At 41.5% G+C, this 13,318-nt stretch overlaps 1 protein-coding gene across 1 annotated transcript; it reads right to left on the bottom strand.

Moving 5' to 3' along the window:
- Window positions 1–3,135: 3,135 nt before the first annotated feature.
- On the bottom strand, window positions 3,136–11,698 carry anapc5 (anaphase promoting complex subunit 5). Its single transcript, XM_004072546.4, has 17 exons — window positions 11,214–11,698; window positions 11,036–11,115; window positions 9,887–9,996; window positions 9,578–9,821; window positions 9,416–9,482; window positions 9,232–9,333; window positions 8,950–9,140; window positions 8,798–8,879; window positions 8,378–8,470; window positions 7,089–7,270; window positions 6,735–6,870; window positions 6,545–6,619; window positions 4,678–4,799; window positions 4,480–4,587; window positions 4,188–4,335; window positions 3,879–4,041; window positions 3,136–3,801 (listed from the first exon to the last, which is right to left on the bottom strand). Exons 1-17 carry the CDS (start codon window positions 11,409–11,411, stop codon window positions 3,581–3,583), a joined length of 2,322 nt encoding a protein of 773 aa, XP_004072594.1. The 5' UTR covers window positions 11,412–11,698; the 3' UTR covers window positions 3,136–3,580.
- Between the last annotated feature and the right edge of the window lie 1,620 nt (window positions 11,699–13,318).

Below are 13,318 nucleotides of genomic sequence, written 5' to 3'. Positions count from 1 at the left end.
TCTGCTAACATGCAGTGTGTGTGTCTGAAAGTGGAAGTTAAAATTGTGGGGGGGACCAGTGAAAGATGAGCACGGATGTTTCACGTGCCTCCCTCCACTAGACCCTCCCCACAAAGCCCGAGATGAATCAGGGTGTCTAATTTTTGCTTTGAAAAGCTGCCTCCATTAGCTCACACACCGTCCCAGAGCCGCTCCTGTGCTCGGACACACCGATTGCTTACACGTGCGGAGCAGCCGGTTGGTCCTGTTTGCGATCCAACGCTTACTCTGGAGCGAAATCTGCTATGCATGACATAAAACCAGAGCAGTAGAAACCCATGATCGGAATAAACTGTTCATATGCACCACGATCAGATCAACAATTGGCATAACCCACCTATTTTGATCGGAAAGAAATTTTGATCAGAATGAGTCTGATCTGGGCAGAGTATTCCGAACGGCATGTTTACATGACACATTTTTTTCTGATTAGGCAGGCGTTCATTCCAATTACTTTTGTCCATGTAAACGCAGCTAGTGATACAGGCTTTACAGTATTCCAGTGGACCTTTGAAGCTGTCAATAATGCATGCATATTTTTTATTCACTGTTTTCTGTAGATCCAAAACAGATCAATTTCATCACACATGTTTGAAATAAATTCAGTTGAGAACAGTTTTTTTTCTAACTTGACCTGTCCAACAGCTGAGCAAGCAGATCAGAGCCAAAGAAACAAGAGTGTCATAAGTTAATTGCATGACTTAGCTCTCACATTCACACACCTACACACACCAACAAATAGCCTGCACACAGCTATTTACAGGTTTTAAGTATATTCATACATCAACGATGGAAGATTTATCTCACAAGACTTTTGCACATAGATAGATACATGGAAGCTTTGCATAACCAATACTCTTGAACAGGGGTGTTAAAACAGTACCCATGCCCACGTTGGTGCAGAAGTAAATAAACAGGTGGGTTGAACGAATGTGTGCATCTTAAATTGTACTGTAGCAGACTGAGTTGGACTGGGTGGCTGTTTGGTCGGATTCTAAGTCCCAGAGTTCATTGAACGCATCAAGCAGAGATGCTGGTCTGTCGTTGGAGCAATGGGGTTCAGCTATGGGCCGAATAAGGGAAATAGGAGGGCCGGTGCGGGAGCGGGGGAATTAAAAGTTAGGCGAACGCTCTCTTTACGGGAGAGATGTAAGAGTTTATCCTGCCCCCCCCCCCCCCCCGGCTGAGGAGTAGGAGGAACAGAGGGCGCACATCGCCAGAGCCCCCAACAGGGCAGGGACCCTTCCCACCCCAAGGTGCTCTGGGACCGCACGAGACCTCACCTATCCCGGCGCCAAGACGAGAAGAACGCCACCGCCCGGAAGTCCTGAGCCCCAAACCCCCAAGGCAGGCTGGGACCACCCATGGCCAGCCACCACTGCACACTGGGAAGCGGCAGAAACCAACTGCCCGACTGGGAAGGCAGACACAGGCAACCAGCGGAGGCCCCAGACCAGGGCCAGGTGACGGTGAGCCTGAGGACCAGGCTCTAGTTGCTGTATGAAAAAATGATGAAAATTTGGGGTGCCCTGGTGTGCCCAGAAAAGGGGCCCTAACTGCTACTCGGGTGATACGGTTGACCTATCTCAGATGTTGACTCTGTCTCCCCCTCTGGTCACCAGCGGGAACCATCTCCGGAGTTCTAGCAACAGTTCATGGATGCTGCACACCTGACTCGCATTCAAAGATTTCCCTAAAGCCACAGCACCATGGTGCCTACAATTAGTGACTCAATGTATCATTTTGTGCATAAAAGAACTTTCATGCCATTTTGACAACAAAGATAGTATTGAACAATTTTAGTAATCTCTAATGCTTTTTAATTAAACCAAGAAAGACAGGAATAAGTAGACAAATGATTTTTGTTTTAAATTTAAAAATTGATTTAAAATGAAAACGGTTTTAAAAGATCTACATGAAAATAGCAGAAAACAGAACCTAGTTTTTCAAATAATTTTAAGTTAACAAATTTTAACAAAAAACAAGGAAGCTCAATCATTGCAGTACACTGGGAGCCACATCCTCCTCAAACTCTTTCTTGTGAAGGTCATCACTATTCTCTCTGATAGGCAAATTAGGTTTTACTGAATGTGCATACATTCAAGTATGACTTCCGATAAGGCTAACTAAATGCAACATAAAGGACAAATTCCCTTTGTGCAGCCCTCAGGGAGATTAGCTACACTAAAGCACTAGAGCAAACAGGCTGTCTCATGGTCAGACACACTGCAGCAGCTACATGCATTCAGACATGGTCAAGACACTAGTTGGTTTAAAGACATGTTGACATGTGGACATTTTTGCAGCTAGCAGGTGTGTTGATAACATTTCAGTGTGTGTGGACAGGCCCCGCCCTTTTTGTACTACATTTGAACCTTACCGTAATGATAAACAACCAGTAAACCTGTCTGCTCTATGCTGCTTCATGGTCTTACCCCCCCCCCTCTAACATCCCTTTCTCTTCTTCCCTTCTTTCCTTTTCCGTCCAGTCCAACACCAAAGATTTTCAAACATGATTGAAATTAATAAAGTTTGGCCTCAATTACAAAAGGGGTTTATTCAGACATACCTTTGGTTTGTCTGAAGATTAATAACTCCTCTTGTTAAAGTAAAATATGTCCAACACAAGAGGCCCTCAGCTCTCATCTGTCTGCCCAGCTGTTGGACAAAACAAGTTAGAAAAATAAAAAATGGTCAAGATGACATGCTTAAGTCCACGACACCAGAACGGAGAAAAATGGTGAGTTTCAAAATTTGGAACGTGGATATTAATACAAGGCTGGAAGACAGCAGGCTTCTATGTTTACACCAGACTGAGGCTGTCGTCTCAGAGGGTCAACATCAGACCAGACTCTTTTCAGCCAAGCAACAAAAGCCCAGCTGGTCTGGAACCAACATTTGTGCCATTTTCTCCAAGTCTTATGAGCACCACTCTTCCCCATACTGGTGCTCGGCTTGAATTTCAGGTCATTTTGCCCGCGTCGCGCAGGAGCTGCTGCCACCTTATTGGATCATTTGACATTTAGTTGGATAAGATAGAACTAATGTGGTCTTCGAGTGTAATGAATCAAATAGTGATTACAAATAAGACAAGATGAGAATTTTTTTTGTATGTATTGAACGTAAAATTTTAGACAGAACACAACAAAACAAACATCAAAAAGGGAATTCACTTTCCAGCGTGTGCCGTCATCGAGGCTACACAGTTTGATTTTCCACCTCTGGCTTACAGCTTTTTTAGCATTCTATGGGCAATATATACTTCATCCAGACCACTGAAACACATTACTCTTGCAGATAACTGTGATATTACCCTCGTTCATCAAAAAGCAGATGGTAAATTAGCATAAATGTGGCAAATCTCACCTATTCAAACTGAGGTGATGAGGCTTGGAAGACGCTTTTAAAACATCAGTTATAGTCAGCGACAAAAAAACATAAACAAAGCATTTTAGCATAGAGAAATCACAGTGGGGGCTTTTTACCACCTAGTGGTGAGTTGCAGCATGACAGGTCTCATTATTGTGGTAATGGAATGTTATCAGAGACGCATGGAGACAGGTGGAGCTGGTGACTGCAGCTCCTGGTTCAGCAGCCGGAACAGCATGGAGCTTTTGTTGCTCTGCAAGGTCTGTCCGAGGGAACGGTGCAGCTGAGCCTGGAGGTAGCTGACGTCCCGCAGCCGCTCCTTACAGTTCAGTTTAGAGAAGTAGGCTGCAGCCTCGTTCAGTGAGGCAACAGCCAAGCGTATCAAAGGCAGATCTGCCAGGACACAAAAATCAGCAGGATTTAATAGGGAAGAAACCTGTTTAACTGGCATGAAACGAGAGAGAGGTTACCTGGTTGACCTTGTCCATTTGGCTTGAACCCAGCTACAGCCATCTGACAGCGAGCTGCCAGCAACATGGCGCGGCCTTTGTCCAGGACGGCTCCATGTGCCAGAATTGGCTCCATGGCTTCGTGGAGAACGCAAAGAGCCTGCTCAGGGACTCCCAGCATCAGCTGCAAAAGGAGAAAACAGAAACTTCAGACCAAAAGTACTGTGCTTCTTTTCATCTCTTTATCAACACCTGCAACACCGCCCAGCGTGAACTAAACTGGACGAGTTCCAGTGCTTGAATGCAGTCACTGTTCCTGCTGGCTGTGACCTGGGTGAAGGCCAGATGAAGGATGGTTTCTGAGGCCAGGGCCTGCAGGTGGTGCTCTCTGGCCAGAGCCAAGGCCTGCAGGACGAGAGGAAGAGCTGTGGAGAAGCCAGATGACTCCCAGTGATGCTCAGCCATGGACAGCATTGCCCTAGTGTGAGTCAAAACAGTATGCAGATTAAGTTGAAAAAAAAAGAAAAACAAAGACATGTTTCTGAGTTGACAAAAGCAAGTTGATTTTCTTGCTCGTCTCCTCAGTTCTTGTAGAAATGTATGTGAAACGAACAAAAGCTACCTGATAATAATTTCTGTGCATTTGGTTCTCTCACAGTGAACCTGCAGCTGTTGTAAGATTTTGTGAGCTTCGGTGCTGCGGTTCAGAGCCTTCAGAACTTGTGCTTTTCTAAAAAATAAATAAATAAATGGAACAACTCAGCATCACAGAGAACTGACGTGTTGGAAGCCAAACTTCCTGTGGCGTGCAGGAGTTTACCTGTAAAGGCCTTCGGTTTTGTTTAAGGCGGAGATCGCTGCCACTAGCGGCTCTGCCAAAAGATACTTTCCTTTGTTCATGTGTCTGTCAAACTGGATCTTCAGATCACAAAGCATCCAAAGCTGAACAGGAGATCAGAGTAAACAGTGTTAATCAGCTGCAAAAGTTTCCTGCTCATGTAAGAGCAACATCAGATTTAAATGAAAAACTACATGTATTTAATAGATTTTGATTCTTTACAAAATTTTCATTTTAATTAAAGTTTGAGAATTTGTTTTAAGAATTAATTTAACTCTAATTTTATTTGAAATAACCCATAAATACAGTGCTTTCCAAATTACTATGCAAATGATATTTTTCTATGATTTTTCTAAATACTCAATGCAAATGACAGCATAATTTTCAAGTCACCAACCATTAGAGTATATATTAAATGTTATCGAACAAACCTCCTAAATATAGTAATATTTTTATCAAAAATAAAAACCTTAAAATGCACTGTTCCATAATATTATTCACAACAGAGTTCTACAACATTTTATAGTTTCCAAAGAAGCCCCTTCCTGTTCTCAGCAGGATGAAAATGAAAAGAATCATTTGTCGAATTTACTGCGTTTGGAGGTCAAATTTAGTGAAATCAAAAGCTATTCCAATCAAACAGTTCAAGTTACATTATAGGACTGCTTATTTTCTAGCAGCTTCACAATTCTAGCCTCCACTGAACTTGTGAGTTTTTGGAGAGTTTCTGCTTGGATTTCCGTGCAGGAAGTCAGAAAAGCCTCCCAGACGTGCTCTTTGGATGTGATTTGTCTGACTCCGCCACATCTTTGCAGAGGTCACAGAATTGTTGGGACATGATGGCGATCCACCAACCAGCAAATACTCCATCCATCTGGACCATCCAGGGTTGCACGGCACTCATCACTGAACAAGATTATTTGAAACTGAGTCTTTATGTATGTCTGGGCTCACTGCAGCCATTTCTGCTTGTGGGTGTTGTTTAGGGGTGATCGAATAGAAGGTTTAGGTATAACTGCAAGCCTCTGGAGGATCCTACACCTTAATGTTGGTGGGACTCCAGAAACACCAGCACCTTCAAATATGTGCTTGCTGCTTGTAATGATATTTTAGCAGCTGCTCTATTTTTTTGTCAGGCAGAAACCTTCCTTATTCTGTCTTTATCTGCACAAACCCGTGTGAGCTCTGAATCAGCCACAAATCTCTTAAAAGTACGATGATCAAGCCTAAGTTTTTGCGAAATATCCTTCTCCAAAGGCATTTAACTATTTCATGGTTATCAGTATCAGAGAGATCCATTTTCTTTCCCATATTGCTTGAAAGTGATGGTCTGTTTATAATGTGGAACATCCTTTTTTAGCACCGTAGTTTTTCCTTTAGTTGAATTCACCTGGCAAACATCACACGTGTCTTAGATTCAGTGATTCAAAGAGCCCGGAGACAATATCATCCAGAAGTTTAATTGAAAAACAAAGAATTTTATCTTTATCTTTTAAATACATTTTGCATAATAATTTGGTATGTACAGCAGAAAATAGTGTATACTCATTTAACACTTTTCGACGTTCATTAATCCTAAAAGAGCTTTACAGCAATAAATTCAATTCCTCCTTGCACACACAGAGTAACAAACCGATGGTGGCAGAGCTACAATGCAAGACACTAGCAATGCGTCTTGCTCAAGGACACAAGGAAAAGCAGAGCGGGAAGCGAAAAATTCTGGGAAGTTAAACTTTAATTTTGTATTGTAACCAAAAGAATTTAACACATTTAGAGCTTTGACATGATTTTTACCGCTAATAAATGTTCCACCCCTTCCAACTGTTCAGCACCAAACAGAAGAACTTACCTTTGCATGTTGTGTGTGAGGAGGAAACTGTTCTTTCAGATGCTGCAAAATCTCTGAAACAGCCCCATACAGGCCCTGCAACGAAAGCAAAATTGGAGAGCAGACCTAACGCAGCACAGAGAGAATGATAAGCCTGCCCGGTGCGTGGTTGGTGGCGAGGGGGAAAGGGAGGCGAAGTGGAATCTGTTACCTGCTCAGCGTGCAGCTCTGCCAAGTGGCAGAGAGCAATGGCAAAAGCTTCTGTGTTATTCTGCTGGACCCCGAAGTTGACTGGCTCCAGGCTGCTCATGTTGAGAAGCAGCTGGGCCTGCTGCAGAGCCATGGTACTGCAAAGGACACGAGACACCAACTTTTCACTTACTTTTCCGATCAAAGTTCTCAGCGTGCAGGAGATTCAGCTGCCGGAAAGACTTATTGATACACAAGACACTCACTTCATTAGTTTGACCTAATGTAAGTCGGGCAGAGTGTGTGTTTGAGCGAGCAGTCAACAGTGAGCCAAGCTGACACTTGTGCGCAGGGGCAGAACTGCGACGCGACTGACCTCTTCCCGTACATCCTCCATATGGACGTGGTCTGGGCAAGGCTGATCTCGATCAGCTCCGACAGACTGTGCTTCCAGTGCAAGATGTCCGTGTCCTTCAGAGCGTCCATCAGTTTGTGTGCAGTCTTACCCTGTGTCGCCCCCTGCTGAACCAAAGACTGAATGCCCAGAGAAGCCAAGTACTGCAACATAAAAGAACAAAAACAAGCATTATTTCCAAAAAGAGAAAAAAAAAAAAAAATCGTTGAACCTCAATTTAATAGTTATTACAAAAGTCAAAACTAATGTTGAAACAAACCTAATTTCTAAATTTGTAGCCAATAATGTTCAAGAGTGATGCCACATACCTCTGAATTTATTATAGAGTTATTTTCAAACAAAAAAGAAAAATTCTTTTAAATTCTTCAAGAGCTTGAATTTAATTTTAGATGTAAACTAAATTAAAAACGGCATCTGCGAGCTGTAACTGGTGGAGATAAAAAGTAATGCAGACCAGTCACTTTATTACATAAAATAATAAATGCAGTAAATTGTGCAAAGAAATAATTTCCTGATAGCTTAAACAGGAATTTAAGAATTGTTGCATTATAAACATGTGATGTATGGACGTGGGACTTGAGGTGGCCGGATCTGGTGGATGGACTCCTTTTAAAGGAGGTGCCGATTCAGTACACTCTTTCTTTTGATCTGGTTACCAGTAATTTGTTTTGGAAGTCAGTTTTATAGTAACTCGATTTATTTAGCAAAATTAAGAACAAGGTCAGAAATGTTAAAAAGTGAAATACTTTTAATTTATATTATTTAATAGGCAACATTTATATATTATTGGTTATATATAGGATGACTATTTCCATACACAGATTTAAAGTTTATTTGGCATTTTTGGATGAACTGTTCTAATCGTTACGATTCAATGAGGTTCATTGTGTCTATGAATTATACTGCGTACTTAAATTATTTTTTAATCAGAAAAAAAAATAATTTAAGTACGCTGTTCTAATCATTGTTGTATTAATTTGCCTTTTTCCCTGTTGTTACTTTTCTCTGCTTAAAGTGGGAATCCAACTTTATGAACAGTGCAGGCGGAGCCTAATGATGGCAAACTTTTACAAATCAAAGCAGCAGGATGTGGAATTAAGACACAAAAATACACTCACAGCTTTTTTTCCCACCTGTAATTGCTAAACATGACAGGGCTACATTATTCTGGAGTTTTGATTTTTTACAACTATCCACAAAAATTATTCTTAATGTTGACATTCTTATTTGGGAGCTACTGATTCACTCACCGGCAGGCAGAATTGTGCAGCCATTTTCACCGAATCTTCTGTCAGAACTGTGCTGTCAAATCCTTTCATCTGTTCCAACGTGTAGACCCAGCTCTGACAGATAAAACTTCTGTTAGACCAGTCAGGTTCTGATACGGCCCGTCTGCAGCTGCCCATGCTTGTCCAGACTTTATTCTTTCTCTCACATGCAGGCTACCCTCCCCGTTACTTATCTATCCAAACTGAGACACTTACAGATGTGGAAATGAGAAAAAAATAATAAAGAGTGCCACCACCGTTTTTCTAAAATGTATTCCTCTAAAGAAGAAAGACACAGATTCTTTTTGAACTGGAAAGCATCTCTTCTGCTTGTTATTGCTGCAGCTCATTGTCCTGATCTGTGTAACATGGGCAGATGTCAGTATGGTTGACCCGCTTTACCAGACAGTGCTGCAGGCACACGTGGTCGTTAGACTCCTGGGCGATGCGAATGGCCTCCTGTAGCGCCAGATCAGCCTGCTGACTAAAATGAGAAACATTCCTCTAATAAACCATTCTCTCTTCAAAGACAACCTGCGCACACTTGTACTCACTAGTGACCAAAGCGGCAGTGGAGGCTCGCCAGGTTCAGAGCAGCGTAGCGAAGGCTCCGTCCGTAACCTTCATCGCCGTTGCTCTTTCCATCGTTTCCAGACAAAATGAAGCGGTCAAAATAGTGTAGAAGACTGTGGGTGGAGAGGAATATATCTTGGACTCTCATGCTGTTCAAGTAATTCAGGTAGTGCTGTGGACAGACAGAAAGACCACACCAGTGGAGGCAAATCCGTCCCTCTGACAGGGTTGTTAAAGACAAAGGGTCAGCAGATGAGACTCACGGCTTCTGCAAAATCGGGGTTAAACTTGAGCATGTTATTGAGCTCTTCCTGCAGTTCGGCGGGTTTCAGGGCTTTGTTTTCATCGTTCTTCATGAGATACGCCTGTAGAGAGGGGTTTCCAAAAATGCAGAGCTCTTTAGTGCTACGTGTCTCTTCAACTAAATGTTTGTTAGTGTGTGCTCACCTGGCGTGCAAGAAAGTACTCTGCTTGTTTTTGAGACAGGGGCCCTTTGCTCGGAGCGTTATCAATTCTAGAACAAAACAAGGCACACATAAAAATCTTCTGTCATCCTTTATTTTTCCTTTATGAAAGAATCAGTCATTTCAACACAAAGCTGCCACTAACCGAAGTTCTGACAAATGGAGTGGAGTGTCCAGTGCCTTGCTTTCCATCCTGTCACCCACTGTGTCTTCCGTGCTGGTGAGATCCATGTCCGAGTCGTCTGCAGCCAACACCGACAAACTCACCTGACCCTCTGAGGGTTTGCTGCAATGACTGTGATAGTACTCCTGCAGGGACTTATAAAGCTTGTAAACTTGACTGAAAGACAGCTTGTTGTAGGCCAGCAGCATGTGTCTCATGAACAGACCTGTAGAGCCAGAAAATCACAGTTATCTGCATTCTGGGAGCTGCTGTGTGAAGTGAGAAACTCACCAACAACACTGGTTTTATAGGCTTCCGAATCAAAGGCAGTGAACGGGGTTGGAAGGGTGGAAAAGAAGTACTCCATGTCTTTCAGCTCACCCTCTGCCATTTCCTGTAGCCTTTAAAAAGAGAATGACGTATTTTCTAATATGAAGGGTTGCCTGGATATAATCAATGTCCCAAAATGAAAGTAGTGGGGTGATTTTCATCTTTTGTGTATTCTGCATAATTTAAAGACACTGTAAAAACAAGAAAGAAACCCTTTGATTTTTGAGCTTTTAGATCAAACTGCAAATAATTTGAAATATCCTAAAAGTCTTTCCACAAAAGTTTGATTTTTTTCCCCTTTCTTTTTAACAATATATGTTAGTCTTTCCAAAGCTAGACATGTCATCAATTCTTTTGTCCACACCGTCGAGGATGTGTCCATGCGCTTACACAACAGTGGAAGAGATGGGAAAATATTTACTAAATATATTACAACAAGCAACTAACGTACGTAAAATAAATTAAATAGGAAAAATAGGGAATCATTTACTTTAATAAGGAAAACTTTCCACTATTTCCCCAAAATTCAAAGACTGATTATGCAATTTATTGTGGCACATATTGTGTTCCGGCTCAGCTGTCAAATGAGATGCCATCAAATCTATAAAACCTTTGGCGCCTTTTCACAGCTTCAGCATCAATGAAGCTTTAATGACTGTGATGCCAAAACAGAGATTTCAGGACTTCGACATAAACAGAGATCAGCTGACAGATCTGAAACTGCTTTTCAGCGTATTGTGTGGAAATTGAACGTACAGCAAGCTTGAATGGCACTGGGGCAGAGAAATGGTCAAATGTGTAATCACATAGCAGAACATTGTATTACCAAAATATATTGATTTTAAAGATTAGTTTTATACTGCATTTCTATTTGTATTTTGTATATTGATGTTTACATCCGTTTACATTCTTATCTGTGCTGTGTCTTCCTCTTAAAATCTTTTTTATTTCTTCAAAAATATCGTCCTGCCAGTAGACTGCAGATAGAGACTATCTTTTGGCTAAATCCAGCCATTGTTACATTTGTTTTAAATGTGAATTAATATGCATTGTTCCTTTTTTGATGAATAAATGTTTAAAGGGGGTCAGGGTAGAGCTGAAGAAGCAAACCTGAGTTTGATTGCGTATGCAGTCTGCGGACAGCACTCCTCCACAGTCCTCAGAAACTGCCCGAGAGAGAGATCCGGACCCTTTAGAAGACGAGAACAGAAACGCAATCAGACAAACTAAACACATGATCGTGCAGCAAAGTTCTAGATAATGTGTGAAAGGGTAAAAACTCATAGACCTGCTGAAGGGGAAGAATAAGTTTGTTCAGTCGCCTCCTTTCCAGCAGGCTGATCTTTGCAGCGGTCATCTCGTACAGCAGCGCCAACACGGAAATCTTATACGGCGTCACCCAGTCCTTGATGCCGAACACGTTGGCGTGCACCACTCCGTTTGTCATCATCGGATTGAAATACAGACTTTCATGTACACTAGCCATCTTTACCAGCTTTGCCCCATTTAATAGCAAGATACATTACAGATACATCTTAGCCGGACAGACAGGAGCTAGCTAGCTAAAACTACTAGCAGCGGGGAAATCTCTGTAGTTTCAGGAAGTCTCTTAAACCAGCAAAATCATCTGGGTTTATCCTTTGCTAGCTGGGAAACAATTATGATGCAGTGACAGTCCGATCACATAGCTTAATTTGATAGCGATTGTTAACAGAAGCCGCCACGATATTTTCAAACCGCTTTCCGTTTGTCGCATGAAATTTGCGTCATTACGTCAGGACTTGGAAAAAGTTAGCGAAATAGTAATAATTATATTTTTCTATATTTCCATTTTTCTAAAGTACTGAATAGCTATTATATATGAATTTATCAGTGTATGATTGTGTGTATGTACGTTAGGTATATTTTTTGCCTAGTTATTTTCTTGTTCCTTTCACTCATTTTGAACTACAACAGGAAATCTTTGTACTTGTTCACCCTCTAGCGGTAAAAGATCAATAACACAATCTAATGCAACTAGAAGTTAAATCCATATTATTATTTTATACGTAGTTTTGACTAGACGACATAATCCCCCCCCAATTTTCATTTCAGATGTTGCAATATAATCTTTTGAATCCATGTCCCTCCCCAAGGATCATCCTTCATTCACCTGTTCCCTAGTTAAATTTACACGTTTCCTTAATTCAAATCTGTAGAGCGTTTTTTTATAGGCAGTCCATAAAAACTAGAATTTAATGGATACTACTTTTATTCATATATATTCAGTTCTGCAAACTCCCTATTTTGTTCAGTCTTTTCCAGCAGGTTTTCACAACTTTCTCTGTGAATTATCTTTTCAAGAACATATTAATTATGAGATACTTTTATAATTTTATAAAGCTATGTCTGTTGTGCTTTGACTTGAAATGCTCCTTCATGTATGTGTAGGACAGGTGATTCCTGTGACCACAGGGTGGCAGCACTGTCGAGACTAGCCCTTGTGCTCAAATGAGTGGGCCAGATGGGACACCGTAGTTCGGTTGGGGTTTTGCTGGGTTGGCGCCATTTTGTCTTCAGTTTCCTTGTGCATGTTCTGAAGGTAAGATGGGCTGTGCGGCCCCGCAGGTTGTTACAGTTACACATGTTAAAACTGGTAATTTGTAATCTTGTTTCATGACTGTTCATTAAACTGTTTTAAACTTTTAAGTTGAAAAAGAAGTATGAGGCATTTGCACTTAGTTTAGTTTAAATAAAGTTTTGTTAGGAAGCAGCCGTTAGCTAGTTGTCAGGGGGGAGGGGTCCGTGAGCAGGCTGCACGTGACGGCGATGCAGGCAGACATGATTTAATTCCGTGGGATTTAGACGCTGAAAGATATATTATTTTTGTATGATGTCTCTGTAATTATCATTTTGTATTAACCTTTGGTAACCTTATTAATTTATGGTTTTATTCTGATTTATGTTTCTTTTGTTTTAAATTTACAATTTGCAATGTCTAAGTTTACCTGACACGAGTTTCCTTGTGCATGTTCTGAAGCTGCCTGACTGCTGAGTGGATGTCAAGTTCTAATTAAAACAACAGGAGTTTGTGGTTCAGTCACAATCCTGAATCCAGCATCCAGTGTCCTGTGGTTCTCTCTTCGTCACTCCACCACCATACAACATCAATAAAAACACAACGCAGAGGGATGGCGTCGAGGGGCCGGAAGCAGACTTGCTGATGCTGAGGGTTACATCTTTGGTGCCGTGACCCGGATTGTGACAGTCTCTTGGACCCTGCAGACTCTGATTCTAGATAGGCATCCACCTACAAAACGGGTATCCTTTATTCTCAAGAAGTGGAGTGTAAGTGATTGAGTTTTCCTGTTTTTGATATATAGTGAAAAAAAAAAAAAAAAAAAATCAGTGTCA

Source organism: Oryzias latipes, chromosome 9 (genome assembly GCF_002234675.1).
Source record: "Oryzias latipes chromosome 9, ASM223467v1".
NCBI classification, from domain to species: Eukaryota; Metazoa; Chordata; class Actinopteri; order Beloniformes; family Adrianichthyidae; genus Oryzias; species Oryzias latipes.
Note: the sequence above shows the minus strand (reverse complement) of the source record. Positions and strands in the feature narration are given on the sequence as shown.

Bases quoted from the DNA above. Each gene is read 5' to 3' on its own strand.
- anapc5 (XM_004072546.4), bottom strand. From the start codon at position 11,411: ATGGCTAGTGTACATGAAAGTCTGTATTTCAATCCGATGATGACAAAC. The intron at 8,471-8,797 runs GTAAAGCGGGTC...TTTATCTGTCAG, and splicing joins TGTGCCTGCAGCACTGTCTG to AGCTGGGTCTACACGTTGGA. The intron at 4,588-4,677 runs GTAAACTCCTGC...TTTATTTTTTAG, and splicing joins AAAACCGAAGGCCTTTACAG to AAAAGCACAAGTTCTGAAGG.